This window comes from Phalacrocorax carbo, chromosome 5 (genome assembly GCF_963921805.1).
Source record: "Phalacrocorax carbo chromosome 5, bPhaCar2.1, whole genome shotgun sequence".
NCBI classification, from domain to species: Eukaryota; Metazoa; Chordata; class Aves; order Suliformes; family Phalacrocoracidae; genus Phalacrocorax; species Phalacrocorax carbo.
Window position 1 is genome coordinate 65283822 of NC_087517.1, and position 15115 is coordinate 65298936.

At 39.4% G+C, this 15115-nt stretch overlaps 2 protein-coding genes across 3 annotated transcripts in view; one reads left to right on the forward strand and one right to left on the reverse strand.

The window, feature by feature from the left end:
- Nucleotides 1–15115, reverse strand: part of ANO3 (anoctamin 3) — a 217544-nt gene that overhangs the window by 25426 nt on the left and 177003 nt on the right. For both annotated transcript variants that reach the window (XM_064452842.1, XM_064452843.1), the window contains exon 14: nucleotides 10648–10708. In XM_064452842.1, coding sequence (XP_064308912.1) covers nucleotides 10648–10708 — 61 coding nt within the window. The remainder of the gene's footprint in view (nucleotides 1–10647; nucleotides 10709–15115) is intronic.
- On the forward strand, nucleotides 580–9821 carry MUC15 (mucin 15, cell surface associated). The gene is made up of 4 exons (XM_064453336.1): nucleotides 580–776; nucleotides 5049–5785; nucleotides 6647–6802; nucleotides 7683–9821. The coding sequence occupies exons 2-4, from the start codon at nucleotides 5083–5085 to the stop codon at nucleotides 7841–7843; spliced, it is 1020 nt and encodes a 339-aa protein (XP_064309406.1). The 5' UTR covers nucleotides 580–776; nucleotides 5049–5082; the 3' UTR covers nucleotides 7844–9821.

The window sequence follows — 15115 nt, forward strand, 5'->3', positions numbered from 1 at the left end:
AAGAAAAAAAAGCATCACAGGTTGACTATGTCAGCATATTAAAAGTTACGTACGATATGCCCGACTTCCTCATTCTTTCTTTAATCCAGTATTGTTTATATAAAACCTAAAGTGAGGAGAAAGATTCAGTAACATTCAGATCCCAAGCCGGTTATAAAAAGTAAAAAGTAAAAATTAATGACAACTGATAAATTCAGAGAGTTTGGATTTAGATCGTTATCTTAAATTACTGCAACTGTGAACATATTTGGAGACTGGATCAGGCCCATTTCTAGCAACACGTTTCTCTTAACAGAACTCATTTTGCTGCTTTGTTTTGCAGAAGACACAACTTTTCCAGTTTTCATCTCGCAAACTGTACCGTAGGGAACGCTGAGATAATAAAAAGCTATCTTTTGTTAAATTACTAGTTGCATAGTACACGGAACAATAGTTCCTATAGTTTAGAGAAAACAGTCACCTTTCTGAAATACCAGTTCAAAGACTTTCAACGGATTAGGCAATCAGCACTGCCTACCCACTTCACCATAAATGCTGCAATTTCAGTGGACTCTGCAATGACAGCGCCCGGTCACGACAGCGGCGCAGTCGGTGGGGCTGGCTCCCAGCGCGCCGCTGCGCCCCGCGAGGGCTGCCCCACCTCGCCTCGCCTGCACGGGCACGTTCCCGGCCGCCACATCTCCCCTGCCTGCGCTCCCCTCTTCCCGCCAGACTAACCGCACTCCGGGCCAGAGCACGATTTCTACAGGGTCTTGCGTATTTTGTAGAGCTCAAAGGTAAGTCTGAGGCATTTTAAATGCTTACTAGTGGATCTGATTAATAATTGCAGCGCTGTTTTATGCAGTGTTTGGGAAGGCAAGCGGAGCTGTTGTAGCCAAATTCTACTTAGAGAGTATTTCTGAGAAAATAACTGAACACCTCCCCCACCCCCCGCCCCTTTTTGTGATTCAAATATTAAAGCAGAGAAGTGGCAACCATAAACAACGGCAGTATTTCACTCAAATTCATACTTTTCTTTATTGGTTATTTATGCTCATTATTTATATTCCTCTTTATAATTCACTCAAAACCTACAAATTATTTTCTCAGTACAAAGTAATAAAATACAGTTAAGCTTGAAAATTTAATATTCATTAAATTTAGAAGTATCTCTTCCTTGGAGAGCAATTTGAATTTTAGAACAAAGAGCCACAGGAGCAAAAATCCAATATGTTTCTGGGACCATCATTTGCTATTATTTCTTTCTGAATTCTAGAAGATAAACTCTCTATATCTTGCTTTGTATTTCTTCCGTCTATTTTTGGATCACTGATGTAAAGGTAAAAATAATCTGCTTTATGAGGCTTAAAAAGCACAGTCAGTATGAAAGCTCTGCAAATATGAACATGTTACTCCAGACCGCAAAAAACAAAGAAGTGCCATTAATAATTTGCTCATCATGACACTGTTTACTACATAAATTGAAGTGCTTTCTAATCACTACTGTAAGGCAGGGGAACGGTGCAAGGTTCAATTTATTGACATGCAGAAGAATGTCCTTTGAATTTATAGTTCTGAAGATCGTATCATCTACCCATAAGAATCAGCTGTAAATGATCATTTTCTTGACAGTTGCGGAGGTTTTGCAGACATCACACCTATCAATGGCAGGTGCTGGGTTGTGTTCAGGAAATACATGTTGCAATTATTTTATCATGCCAAAAATCCATTTTTAAATAATTTACCCCTGGATATACATTCATGTGAAAATCGCCATATAAGACTTTATTAGGACATTTGTTTCTCTGTGTTACAGAATTATTCAGCACAAACCTGAGCAGTTTGAGTAAAACACAAAGCTAAATGCAATGTCAATGCAGCCTTCATGGTGAAGTCCACAGACCCAGGGGAGGTTGACTTGAACGGGACCAGGGCTTCCCCCAGAGTTAGGCATGAAGATGTACGTGTATGTACACTGCTAGCTTCACACTGAATGCTTTCTGCTGTAAAACAACTTTAACCTTTATTAATAACACAATGACGAGGATTTTTGTAGCCTTTTTTTCAATTTACTTCTATTAAAATAGAGAAGTCTGCATGATACAGACCCACAGCCGCCTCATCACGGCCATGCCGATATTAGTACTTTAATCCACATCAAGAGTGTGCTTTTAAAGTCTCCTGATCATCTCCACTTGTTGCCCTCTGGCTTACACCATGGGGCACTCCTGTCAATAAGCTAAGCGGTGTGCTCCAGGAGTAGCCTAACAGGCTAACAGTAGCCTAACAGGCTCTTAACAGGTGGCCCAGAGAGGAGAGGTTGTGGCAAGTTCAGAGTAAACCCCTCCAGGAATGTGTGAAGAGCGGCTATCGAGTCCCCAGCACCTCTACACATCTCTTGCAACTGGGCTACACGTTTTCCAGTATAGATACAATAAGTGTATACTCAGGTTCACACCAGAGGGCCATTTTTATGGGAAATTGCATTCACATTTTGGTGAATTCCTCGAATGGGGGCACTATATGTCTCCTCATAAGGCCACACACTGGAGGAGAAATTTTAGCCTTCCCTTTTTTGGAGTTTTCAACCCAGCTGTCATAGGTCGCCGACAAAACTTGACTCTAGCAGCACAGAAACAAATGCAGAGTGCAAAATCCACTGAAAAATCAGTGTGGTGACCACCCTATGTAAAAAACTGATTCTTCATGCTAAAAAAAAAGGTAGAGCTAATCTAGGGGACTGAGCTGCAGCCCAACTCCATAGCGATGTTGCTTCTACTCACTTCAGGCTATGCCTACTGCACTGACTTCCACCGAGCTGGTACTGAGTAACACGAACACCAGTGAATCAAAAAGCAAGACCTTTTTTTTTCCTTTTCATTAATAATATGTTCATAGCTTCCTTAAGCACTTGTTAGACCAGCTAATTTAAGGTTTGGGCTCCTCTGCAAGTGCTGGCTAATCTACAGCACTACTGTTTTACTGCAATGGCACTATTTGCATATTAAGCTCTAAAGGCAACGAGTATCAGTGGAGAACTTCAGTGTTTTTCTAAACTGTATGAACACAATGTTGCACTAGAAAAAGACGAGTTAATTATTACACACAAAAGGGTTTCCAGAAAGCAGTTCATCCCAGCCTGAGAACTGCAGTACACAACCTTCAAAGCAAGGAGGTTTCTTCTCTACGGTCCCCCATGAAGAAGATTACAAAAGTAAGCCAGTCAGAAAAAATGACAGCACTTGTGCAGCAAGGTTGGTGACTGCTTTGCACACTGCACTGCAAATGAAAATTACAGTTAAAGGGAACTGAGCGTAATTTCCCTACATAGTTACGGCGAAGGGATAATAAGCGGTATGACTAAATCCACTTTGTTCACTAACATGACTATCAATACAAGGAAGGAAAGACCATGCCACTGAATTAAAACAATAATACTGTTAAAAGTCAAACAATGTGTTTGAAAGCTTTGTAAAGTACAAGGTTCTTTTCTTCACCGTTTTGCAGCTATTATTAGTCCTACCAAATCAAAATCTAATATCCAGGTTGCACAGCAATTCATAGTCATCTGAAGGCCTGTAATTCACATTTTAAATCTAATTGGAGCTGATCCTTGAACTACAAAGGGGTCGCCTTTGGCATGCTCGTATGGGGTCAGTGCAGTTATCCTTGGTTTGACTGATCCTCAAGCAGAAGGTTTCTCTTTTATTTTTTGCTAAATCAGTTACAGATGTTTTGCGAGCACAGGTCCTTCCTGCCATAAAACTGGCTTTAACTTGGAAAAAAAGCCCTGTGGAGAAGTGGAACATATGCATATGTTAATAAGCACGTTAAATGGCAGTTTATAAATACACATGAGTTTCAAGTAATGGTACCACCTTCTAACCACTAAAAGCAGAAAACATGCAAGAACAGACCACACAAGAAATAAGAATAAAGCCAAAATGAGATAAAATTTAATATTTAATTATCATCTACCCAATAATATTACCCATAGCTGACTGCTATCTACTGTTACTGTACATACACCTCCCATTGCTCTGACGGTGTTACATACAAAGAAGCTAACCTGGGGAAAATGCACAATTCAATGGCAAAAAAATAACAAAAGAACCAAACCAAACCAGAAACGACCCCCAGAAAGCCCACCCATAGGAAAAAGCACAAGACAGTAGGAGGGGGGGAGGCTGAAGATGAAAGAAATAGTTCCTTCTTTCAGTTGTACATCTCCTTTCTTCAGACGGTAAAGTACCCGCATACACGGACACCTAGTTAGTTAAGGATGCTGAAGATGTAACTTACCGATACTTTTTAGTGTGCTGTCATATGAGAGGTGATGCGCAGGTGCTAAAAACTGCATGATCTCAACCTGTCTCATACTTAGAAAAACATCCCCCCGTCAAAACCCAACGTGTATACTGAACAGCGTACCTGCTACAATCGAGTGACTTCCAGATGAGTTTTTCTCATCCTTCTCATTCTAACATTTGAGAAATTAGTGCATAATATACAGCTTCCAGTGTCTTGTAGGAGAATAAGTTCCCACACAAATTCAGCATCATCCATAATCCCTAGACTGATTTAGTTTCCAATTTGCTCCTGGCAGCATTCCTATGACACTCATTGCTCAGGGTCACAAAACATTATCCATCAACTTTCAGGGCTAATCATAACAATTCTATCTCTTCGCAATGGAGCATAACTCTGTAGCGTGCTCTTGGAGTTGCTGCCTGCCCAGAAAACATTGCTTTGAGCATGCTATCCAAGTATGTACCATTACCTCATTCTATAGCAAAGTGGCTTTGAATTATTCCCCTCTGAGTAGAGGCCAGTTTATAGAAACATGGAATTTTCTTGTGCAAAAACCTTTTGTTGATCATCAGTACTGCATTAGGTCGTTCTTTAAGTCATTAGCACTCAGGAATGTAAAGTTTTCAGCATCAGCATGTGGTAAACTACTGAGACTTCCATAGTAAAACACCAACTTTTTTTTTTACCAGCTTATTGAGGTCTTAACTGAGTAGCTTTGTTTTGCAAAATGAAATAATAGTCTAGTGAATTTCTTGCAGGTTCTCTAACGAAACAAAATTTGAAGTCAACACCATGCGACTCTCCTGCGGAATGATTTTCATTTTTCTGCTTGTAAGACTGCAATGGAACAAAAGCAGCGCTGAGGGCATAGAAGTAAATGGAACAAATAACGGAAATAGCTCAATTAGAGACAAAAATCAGTCTACTGCACAGCCAATTACATACAGATTACTTCTGTCTATGGCTACTGCCACAAATCCTTCTACCACCAGCCATGCTGCACCAACAACTTCCAACGCAAAAAAAAATGTAACGAAAGGAACAGAGACGAGCAGTCAGCCAAAGAGCACACCGAGCACACCTCCGAGGTCCACTGACGGCCCCACTTTGTCTTCAAATGTCACTATGGTATCAACAGGTGGAATAAATAACTCTGCCACAAACTTCAACAGAATCCCAATGTCTTTAGCAACATTTACAACAATGGGTGACTTTTCTGGAGTGACCAAAAGTGCTGCAGCTACTTCTACCTCCACAGCGATGCCAAGTAACTCCACAGTCACCTATAGTACCCCTTCGGCCGCAATGCTCCCCAGCGGCAACTCTTCAATCAACCCCGTCTCGTCGTTCCCCACCGGTATCACTCTGACATCACCCACGGTGAAGCAGGACAGTCCTACGCCAAACATCTACCCCACTCAGCAGAGCACAGACCAGCATCATAATTCTAGCAACCCTTCTACTGCATCTCCTAATTCAAAAGATGCCAGTGAAGGTAAGTATCTAACCAAAGTCCAGCTGGATTAGTAAAATTATAATGCTGAAATTGAACGTTTTTTTCCTCTGAACAGGAAGCTTCACAAAATGTGTGAATTAATAGGTGTCCTAGTACAGACTAAATCTAAAACTCACACACACCCCCCCCCAAAAAAAATTTTTTTTTTTAAATTATTTGCTGTTTACTTGTTTGTTTAACACTTCCAAGAGTGGGGGAACCTAATGACAGGTACTGCCCATTCACACTGGAGCAGACTTCTAAAGCAGATGTGTAGAAATAACATTTAAAAAGTGTAACATGCAACTTACATAAGTTCAGAAACTTTTGTGACCAAAGATGACTTCTTATAAATACTTCCAAAGGAATTACTAGTTGTGCATTTAATTACCAAGTTGAATATGCGTGGGAAAACAATGGAGCATAAAACTGTCACGGCACTTTTCTATTCTGCTGCTCTGAATCAGGTGTTCAGGAAAAGAAAAGGAAAGATTAGAAGACACGGTAATTTTTTTGCCATTAATTAGCTTTCAAGCTTTTAACACAGGACTGAAGGGCTTATCCATCATATCCAGTAGAGTACACCTTGTACTAAAAACTGAAGGAGCATCAGACTTTCACGTTTCCCATCACAGTTCTGATAATTACAGTGTACCCGATTTTTAGCTAACGTGACTGAAAAGGAAAGGGGGTGGGAGGGCAAGTTCAGTTACAAGAAAAACAGTCTGCAGAGTGTTTCAGATCCTCGGTGAAAAGTCTCAACTCCCCAGAGCCCTTGACTGCTATAAAGCAAGAGTGAAGTATCTGATCTTAAAGATTTATAATTCTCATCCAACTGTCTCTTCTTTCTTTCTTCTCTAGAGAAAACATCCAAAGAAGGAGTAATATTTGGTGTCACTGTAGGAGCCACTTTGGGAGCTATATTAATTGGCCTGATTGGATATTTGATATGTAGTAAGAAAAGGTCTGAGTTGTTTTCCCACAGACGGCTTTATGACGATACAAGGAATGACCCTGGTAAGGAACAGCACAAATGTTTTGCATAAGAACATTTTTTATTTCTGCCCAGAGCCATTTAAATAGTCTGGTCTTATTGAACTATTAGGAATTATATAATCGACTCCAGTCAAACTAGTTTTCAGCTGACAGTACTTCAATATTAGCTTAGTCAATACTCCCCTTAACTCTATGTGTCCTCCTTACAAGTTATTTTTTAACCTTTGAAGTATCAGGAAATATCATATCTAGTATGAGTGAACATGTTCAAAGAACTGCGGGTGAGTTCAACACTACAGCTCAAAAACTCTCCCAAACTTTCATTAACTGAAAAAGGCCAGACTCTGTACTCATCCACCTTCAACTACAGAACGAGAGATGAAGCTATATCTTTTTTTAGGAGTAAAAATATTTTTAAGAGGTTTAAAAAGAAGATTGCTTTTGTCTTCTCCATGAATATGTATAAACTTTTATTACAGTGTAATCACACAGTCTCCAAACATTTGTGTCAGGCTCCTGGACTTCATTTTTAAATATTTAAACAAACACTGAGAGGCTAAACACACTTTTTTTCTCAAATAAAATCAAATCAAAATAAAACTCTGGCAATACGCCTTTTCTGGCTTAAACGCGAGAGCTGAAAGCTTCCAGACCATCAGATTAGGAACTAGCTTTGAAAGTCGACCACCCATGTAGTCCTGAACAGGCATTACCGGGAGGACATTTGTTATCCTCAGAAGATCGTGAATCAAGGCCTTCACCTTTTGCTCCCCCATATCTAAGGAAGAGTTTAACTGGATTTAGCTGTGACAAACTGCTGAACTAAACTGTGAGGTACCCAGCGTATGGGGATAAGATTCTTTTAAATAATATATAAAAAATAATTACATTATCCTTTCAGTTCTCCACTTAGACAACTCACTTGGACCATATGATACCAGTTTTGGATATGTGTCAGATGACAAAACCATCACAGGAGACAAACCAGAGACAGACAACTCAGCGTGCCCATCTGACGGCATTCCCATGGCTGACATGGCACCATTCCACCCTTCACCGTAATGTTTGCTTCCAATTGTATTCTCACCTCTTATCTATGTGGTTTCATTTCTCCCAAAATGACCCGGCAGCTGTTATCTTACAGCCACTACCATGCAAACAGTGTTTTGGAAAGCAAGGGGAAAATTCACAAGGTACATTGATACGCAACAGGCAGGGCCCAGTAGCAGAGCATCACTCTTCTGCTTTCCAATTCAATTATCAACTTACAGTTTTCCTGGAAAAATACTACACACTTGCTTTCTTAGTAATATTATAAACAAATAGCACCCAGGGAAAATTCTGCCTTGTGTAACTTTGGTCAAGAATGCAGACATTATAACAGGGCAAAATTTGACCAGGGTTGCAATGATATGTTCGCATCAATACAAAAAAAGTCTGAAGTTTAACTACCTTGAGGTGAAACTCTTCTGGCCAAATATAATTCTGATCTGATAAACGACTCGGGACATTATTTTCCCCACTCTACGTTTGTACTTTCCTCAGTGAACATGACAAAAAGAATTAAATTTACTTGGATTACTCAGAGGTTGAAGTTTGCTGGGGAGAATGGAACTGCTGAGTAACATAGACTACATTTAAGCTTTGACTATGATGACACAGAGTTAAAATCACTAACGAAGGGAAAAAAAGAGAACAACCTTCTATTCCTCTGTCAAACTGATCTGTTGTTTGCGTTGCAGGCCAGATCTGTACAACTTATGTTAAAGGTTTTGGTACAGGTTAGAGGGAAGAAATATTTATCTTAACATGAAAGGAAATAAATTCTCTCTGCCATGTCTCTAGACAGCCAAAGAGCACGCTCCTGTTTTGTTCAGCTAAGGAGTAAAATTATGGCAGTACAATGCAAACAATTGCATAGTTTATCCGTTTGCAATTATCAGAAATGTTTAAATGGAAAGAAAGAACATGAAAAAGACACAGCTGTAAAGGCACAGAATAAACAAAATCAAGTGCAGAGAAAATAACTGCTCACATGGGATATGTGCTTGTTACTATGACTCTGTTAAAATGCCTTATCTAGCGGGGGGACTGCGGATCATGTCGATGTAGTTGTGCCACTAACTGGCTGTGAATATTGCAATGAGTCTATATGTGAGTAAAATACATGCACGCACACACCAGAGGCAGAAAAGATGGCAGTCACGCTGCAGTTGAGTAAAATGGTATTTATTTCAAAGTTACTTCAAAATTATTTCCATTCAAAATTCCTTCAGAGATTACAGAATTGAGTGCAAACGTGCAGTGCTGCCATTCTTACAGGGGTCAGCCATGAAGCAGCACCCTTCAGGTGATGCTTCAGGTGAAGGGGTCACCCTTCCCATCAGAACCAGAACCTGACTTCTAACACCGTATCCAGCGTGTTAGATAGCAGACTGAAAATCTAAGACACATTCACCTGTATTAGGTTAAGAGTATCACTCCGATGCTTGAAATTAAGAAAAATGTAATGTTCGGCTTTCACCTTCCTTAGCGCATATTATGCCATCTTTCCTGTTAATGGCAAAGCAGTCTCACATAAGCAAAATTCCTTCCTACGCTGAAGCTTGGCCTCAGCTAAAAATTGAAAGAGCTCTCTCTAAGGAGAACTCAGAGATTAAGAGATGCTAAGAAACCACCAGCGCTGCTACGCTGGTAACCATATAACCAAGTGCAATGGATTTTAGGAATTTATGAAACTAATTATTAGTAATTGCAAGGTTATTACAGCAAGATTAGGACCCAATGAAGAAATACCACTGAGGCAAGCAATCAAAGTGTGCCCTTCAGTTATACTGTGCTAATTTTTAACAATCTAATTATGATTTCTGTATGTATGTGCATGTGCTTATGTTGTCTATGTACCTTGTTTGTGTTTTGCTGCTGTTTGTATATTGTTTTTGGTTTTACCAGGCCAGCCTCCAAAATTTGTGATATTTGTTCATCCTTCACTTTAAGTTAAAATCATTAAATGCTTATTCATACATATTACGTAAATAAAGCTGTTGTGTGCCATTTGACTCTATTTAAAATTGTAAAACTCTGGCTTGAATTCAGACAGTTATATGTATGTGAACTAGTGTTGGGTTTACATAGAGAAAACATTTACATTGGAAAAATTAATTACCTCTTGTCCTAATACCTGTCTTCCCCACTTCCCAGCAAAATACAATTAGCTTCAGCAAAAGCTAATTCCATCAAGCATTTCATGCTGGAACCACTACCTGTCTTGTATGGCATTATTACACTGACCTTCAAAGAGAGGGAAGACTGTTCTAGGTAACTCCAGTTCAACAGAGGCCTTGTGGATGTGACTCTGCCTGGCTTTGTGCCCCATGACATGATGTGTGTGACGTCAGAGTGAACATAATGAGATATTCAGACCGAGAATTTGTATATAAATAGTTAAATTCCTGTAAGCACTTAACATCAGATCTTTCCTATACTTCCCTCTAATTAGCTCCCACAAAAACATTCTCATTTATTCTATAACAATTCTGTACAAGACGTCATTTTTATATTGACTGCAGTTCAGTAAGTTAAACTACATGGTTGCCTCTAAAAAGACTGCTGCTTGCATGATATAAAATTCAGGCTTAAGGACATGAAGATGCTAAAGACAGTCATTACATTAATGATAAAAGGTATTCATTTCACCCACCACTAGCACAGAAACTGAAGTTGATAAAAACAGGAAAAAAAAGTTTGTGTGACAAAATCATAATCCTTCTTTAAATTTTATCAAGAGCTCTAATCTCCCTTTACCCAGTAATCACATAAAAGGGTCAGGTGAACTAAAAGTACAAAACAAATGAAAATGTACTTACCCCAAATTGCCATGAAAATCGCAAAGAAGACAGTCCCTCCGTTATCAAACAAATGTGTAACCTGAATAGAAAATACATACATCAGGAACAAATACTATTGCCACCTTATCTTTCGCCCCCAAGAATCCCAGAGTACAGGACTGGTGCCAGTAACTAAAGCTAAGCATTCGCATAACAAGTCCTACTTGCATGTTTCTTCCACCAAGGTTTGTCCCTTTCTCTCTTTCAGTATAACTCAAACTCTAGCTTTGCAGACTGTCACTTCATCTGTCACCAGTCTATTTGTTTCACAGACACCAAGAGCTGCACTGTCCAGACAGGCTAAAAATTCCTCCAGAGCTCTCATATGCTGGGTCAAATTTAACCTCAACATTTTCTATTGAAAGGCTTTTATAAGCCTAAATAACTTCTGTCTTTTCACTTTTCTTACTCTGTATATTACTTAATGACACTTTTGATTCTATTTTCTTCTTCACCCAAGCGATCTTGCACATCTTCCACAGGTGAGAATAGTATATGTTCTTTTTTATCTGACATCTGAGCCTCTCAAATTGTTGACACATTCTCCTTCTTAAAAGGCTAATGCCCCTAAACTCAAACAAATATTAAATAAATTAAATTAAATAAATTAAATAAATACCAACCCCCCAGAAAACGTAATTCTAAATTGGGCACTTAATTTCTCCTCATGAATGCTCTCCTTCTTGTTGGATTTATCCCTTATCTTACTCTTTGTTATAAGATTTTTTTGGGCAGAACAGACATTCTGCAGCAAAGTACAAGGCTTACCAATATAATATAAGTAATAAACCTTTTTTGCATGCCTTTGAATCAGTCGAAGCATCCGAGTGGGTGAATTTGATGTCTCACTTACTAAGAAAACACCATAATTTACATTACAAAAATCCAGAATTTCTAATATTCAAGCCATAATCTGAAACAGTATTTAGGAAGCTGAAATTAAGATCAATGTACTTTCAATAGATTTAGGCTTGCCAATTTACAGCAATGTCATTTATCCAGGGATAACAGGCCTACATTTCTTCTAATGAAAAGTGGCTGAAGATGCTGCTGAGCATTAGTAAGCAAAGTACAGGCTTAAAATTCCTATTTGGAAAAAAAGCACAAATCATCATACAATAATAGAGCAAACCAACTTATCATCAACAGGCATACGTTAGAAAGAGGATCTGAAGAGAGAGGAAAAAGAAATGAAAAAGTGCTGAAAATGGCTCTGATACGTATTGCCCTAAACCATCCAGGAAATTCATGGCGATTTCCCACTCTGAAATAAGAAGGGAATATCTTGAAATAGAATATTCTTGAAAAGGCTTTACTTCCATTGGTGTCGATTCTGTTGCTGACTTAAGGATCAATATTTAAGCTTTTATCCAACGCTGTACTGTGACCTCCTCTCACACCTGAAATGACTCTGGCCAGCAGGAATGTTCTGTACGCAGGGAGTGCCAGGATGCTGGGGCTGACAGCCCACCTCGGGCGGGTTACCTAACCTGCTCCCGCGAGAGCTGCCTGTGACACGGACAACTCATCCTGCTGACAGATTTTTAATCTTCTAGAGCAGGCTGGCATTATTGCTTCTGCCTCGCAAATGAAGAAAACTCACTCAGGAAAGCAGAAAAAGTTAATAGAAGCAGTGTTGCCTGCCCCTATGCTATTTCTTTTTGAGTAAAATTATTATAATGTGAGAATTTATTAAAAACACATATATTTTATCTATATTCCAGTTCTGTTTTTTTTTTCTTTTTTTTTTTTTTTTAAAGATTCTGAAATGGGAATTGACTATTTGGTATCAGATATCACTAAATCCAGTATTCCCTGCATGAATCATATGTTGCGATCAATTGTACATACTAATGTATCTTTTACTTCGTTTTGCTTTTGCTTCCATAAAGGAGAACACAAACATAATGGGTATGAGACTGAAAATGTGAGAGGTGAACAAAAGCAGTGCAATAAACCTGATGAACACTTTCAGTTTTGAATGTAGATCTGTGTGAGGATGTGATTTTGGATATTCTGGTCAGTAGAAAGTGCATCTCTCCAAGGAAATACAAAATGAACCAACCAACCAACCCTAACCTAACCCAGCAGAATTAATGTTGCTAAAAGTAGAAAACATGTCTCTGGCTCCCGATCTAGCTTTGTCTTTATAAAAAGTGTTTGGGCTGAAGTCTTTCAGTGCCACACTCAGAATTAAGACTTGACTGTCTGAAAGGCTAAATGCGCAGTCTGAGACTGCGAGCTGACCAGAGGCCTCTGAGCAGAAGTGAAATGCTGTAGCACTCGGTGCTAGTCCTTCAGCATACCTGGCTGATGTTGTCATCATCATTCAAGACTTCAGGCCCTTCAAATCCACTCTGAATCCACGCCCTGCCCCGGGGCCTGAGGACAAGGTGTGCTGGGCGCCGAACCAGCCCAGGGAGCCCTAGCACACCACACTAATCGCCCACGGATCAAAGAGTCCATTGAATGCGGACAAGGATGACAGCTTGGGCATTTGGCAATTCAAAATACAACTCAGGTATTACATGCCCTTCCCTTAAATTACAAACTTCGCTTCAGTGTGGCATTTTAAAATGGAAATGGAATAAAGAGGGAGGAGATGAAAGAAATGGGCAGTAACAAGAATGAAAAAGGCATCTTTTGTATTTTGTCTCCATTTTTTCAAAAAAAGTTGGCAGAAAAACCCATTTGAGGTATATGATTTTTCCAGCATTAGTTTGTTCTGTCTGAAGAGCTCCTCTAAAGGAAAACTTGGCAGATATTTAATGAAAGAAACCCTGACAGCAGTTTTAATAATGTGAAATATGAGCACAAGTCCTTATATTAATGAGGCAGGTCCCATGACATAAGCAGGTTTGGGGAGATAAACTTCACTTAAAAGGAACTCCCTTTTCCAAATTAACTCACAGTTTGTGTACTCGTACACAATGAGCTATTTGAATGAATAAGAGTAAGGGTGCCAGTGCCCGGAATGAATCAGGACCAGCTTGCCTTGCCTATCAGCTCTTCGGCTGTGTGCAAGGGAGACAGAAAAATAAGTTATGTTCCCACAACAACAAAACCAGAGGGAAAAGCTGACAAGCTCCAGCTCAGGAAGCAGAAAGGAAGCAGGAAATGCCATTTTCTTCTCCCAGAGAGCAGATCTGATGCTTTATTTTTAACTATGTTAGTTCCACTTACTTATATTACTAACAGTGCTTCAAGAAAGTACAAAGGAACATCTGACTTGAAATCAGATTGTAGTTCTCTAACATTACAGGTTGTTTTCATTCACTAATCTGGGTGCAGACCCGGTGGCAGCGCTGACACATCTTTGGGTATGTGCTGCTCAAGTCGAGCAGCGCGGTGGCACCCAGCAGGGTAACAACCCCTGCCGGAAAACAGGCGTTTCCTAGCAAGAGGGTAACGAGCGAAGCTGAAGTGAACCCTTCTGGAGAGACAACACGGTGACTGAAGGTATTACAGTTATAACCTCAGAGTTATAAAAAGCCTCACTGAGTTTATTTTTTTTTTTTTTTCCTTTTTCTTTGCCATTTGAGTAGCCAGATGGTAACCGTATTCCTTTCCAAAGAGAATTCTTTCTCTCCCCCACTTGGGGAAGATCCAGAACAGAAAAACCCTGAAAGGAGACAATTTCTGGTTGTTTGCTGTGTTTCAATACAAGGTTGATCAGCTTTTTAGAGCAAAGGCATTGGCAGGAACAGTTGGGAGCTTACATGAATTTCCATAATATTTGCAGACATCAGAGAGGGGTGCCTGCAAAGATGGAATCCGAGCGGTTACTGCTTTCCTTCCCTGGCTGCCACCTCATTTTGTTTCAAGGGGACTGGTTTAAAAATACGTGGAGGTATGGATGGACTGCCACATTTTTTCTGCTGCAATGAATTATTCACAATGTGGCATCAAATGTGAAACTTGCATGATTTAAGCAAAGGATGTCAGTGTAAATATAAATGAGAGACAAACCCTGCTTCTTATTAACTGGGGATGTTAAAATAAGAGGACCTAAAGTTGAAGGGATGCCGCCGTGCTACGTGTATTGATTTCCTGTTAAACTGCAGTGGACTGCTGAAGAGGTACTCGCCATCGTCTAAAGAGGAGGCATTTCAGGGATGGGTTGTAGAGTTCGCATGAAGTTATTTCAACTAAGAAAGCTCTTATCTTTAGTACAGATTTTAAAAACATAAGAAATCAGTAAAATAAAGGCATGAAAAAATCCCATGGAGCCATTTTCTGCTGTAAAGTCAGAGCAATTATTTAAAAACAGAAACCAGTTTTACCGCAAGTATGACACTTTCAAAAGCATTTATTGCTCTTGTTGCAAAGCAACTTTTAAATTTTTTTTATTTTGGCATTACAAAAGAGAAAATTAAATTTGTAAAACCTAAACATAAACCATTTTTATAAATGTCAAACGTTTTTAGAATTTTTCCTTCACAGGTAG

What these genes read in the sequence shown, in the direction of transcription:
- MUC15 (XM_064453336.1), top strand. Translation starts at nt 5,083, where the DNA reads ATGCGACTCTCCTGCGGAATGATTTTCATTTTTCTGCTTGTAAGACTG. An exon ending in TTCAAAAGATGCCAGTGAAG is followed by an intron (nt 5,786 to 6,646) that starts GTAAGTATCTAA and finishes TTTCTTCTCTAG; the next exon opens with AGAAAACATCCAAAGAAGGA. An exon ending in CGATACAAGGAATGACCCTG is followed by an intron (nt 6,803 to 7,682) that starts GTAAGGAACAGC and finishes TTATCCTTTCAG; the next exon opens with TTCTCCACTTAGACAACTCA.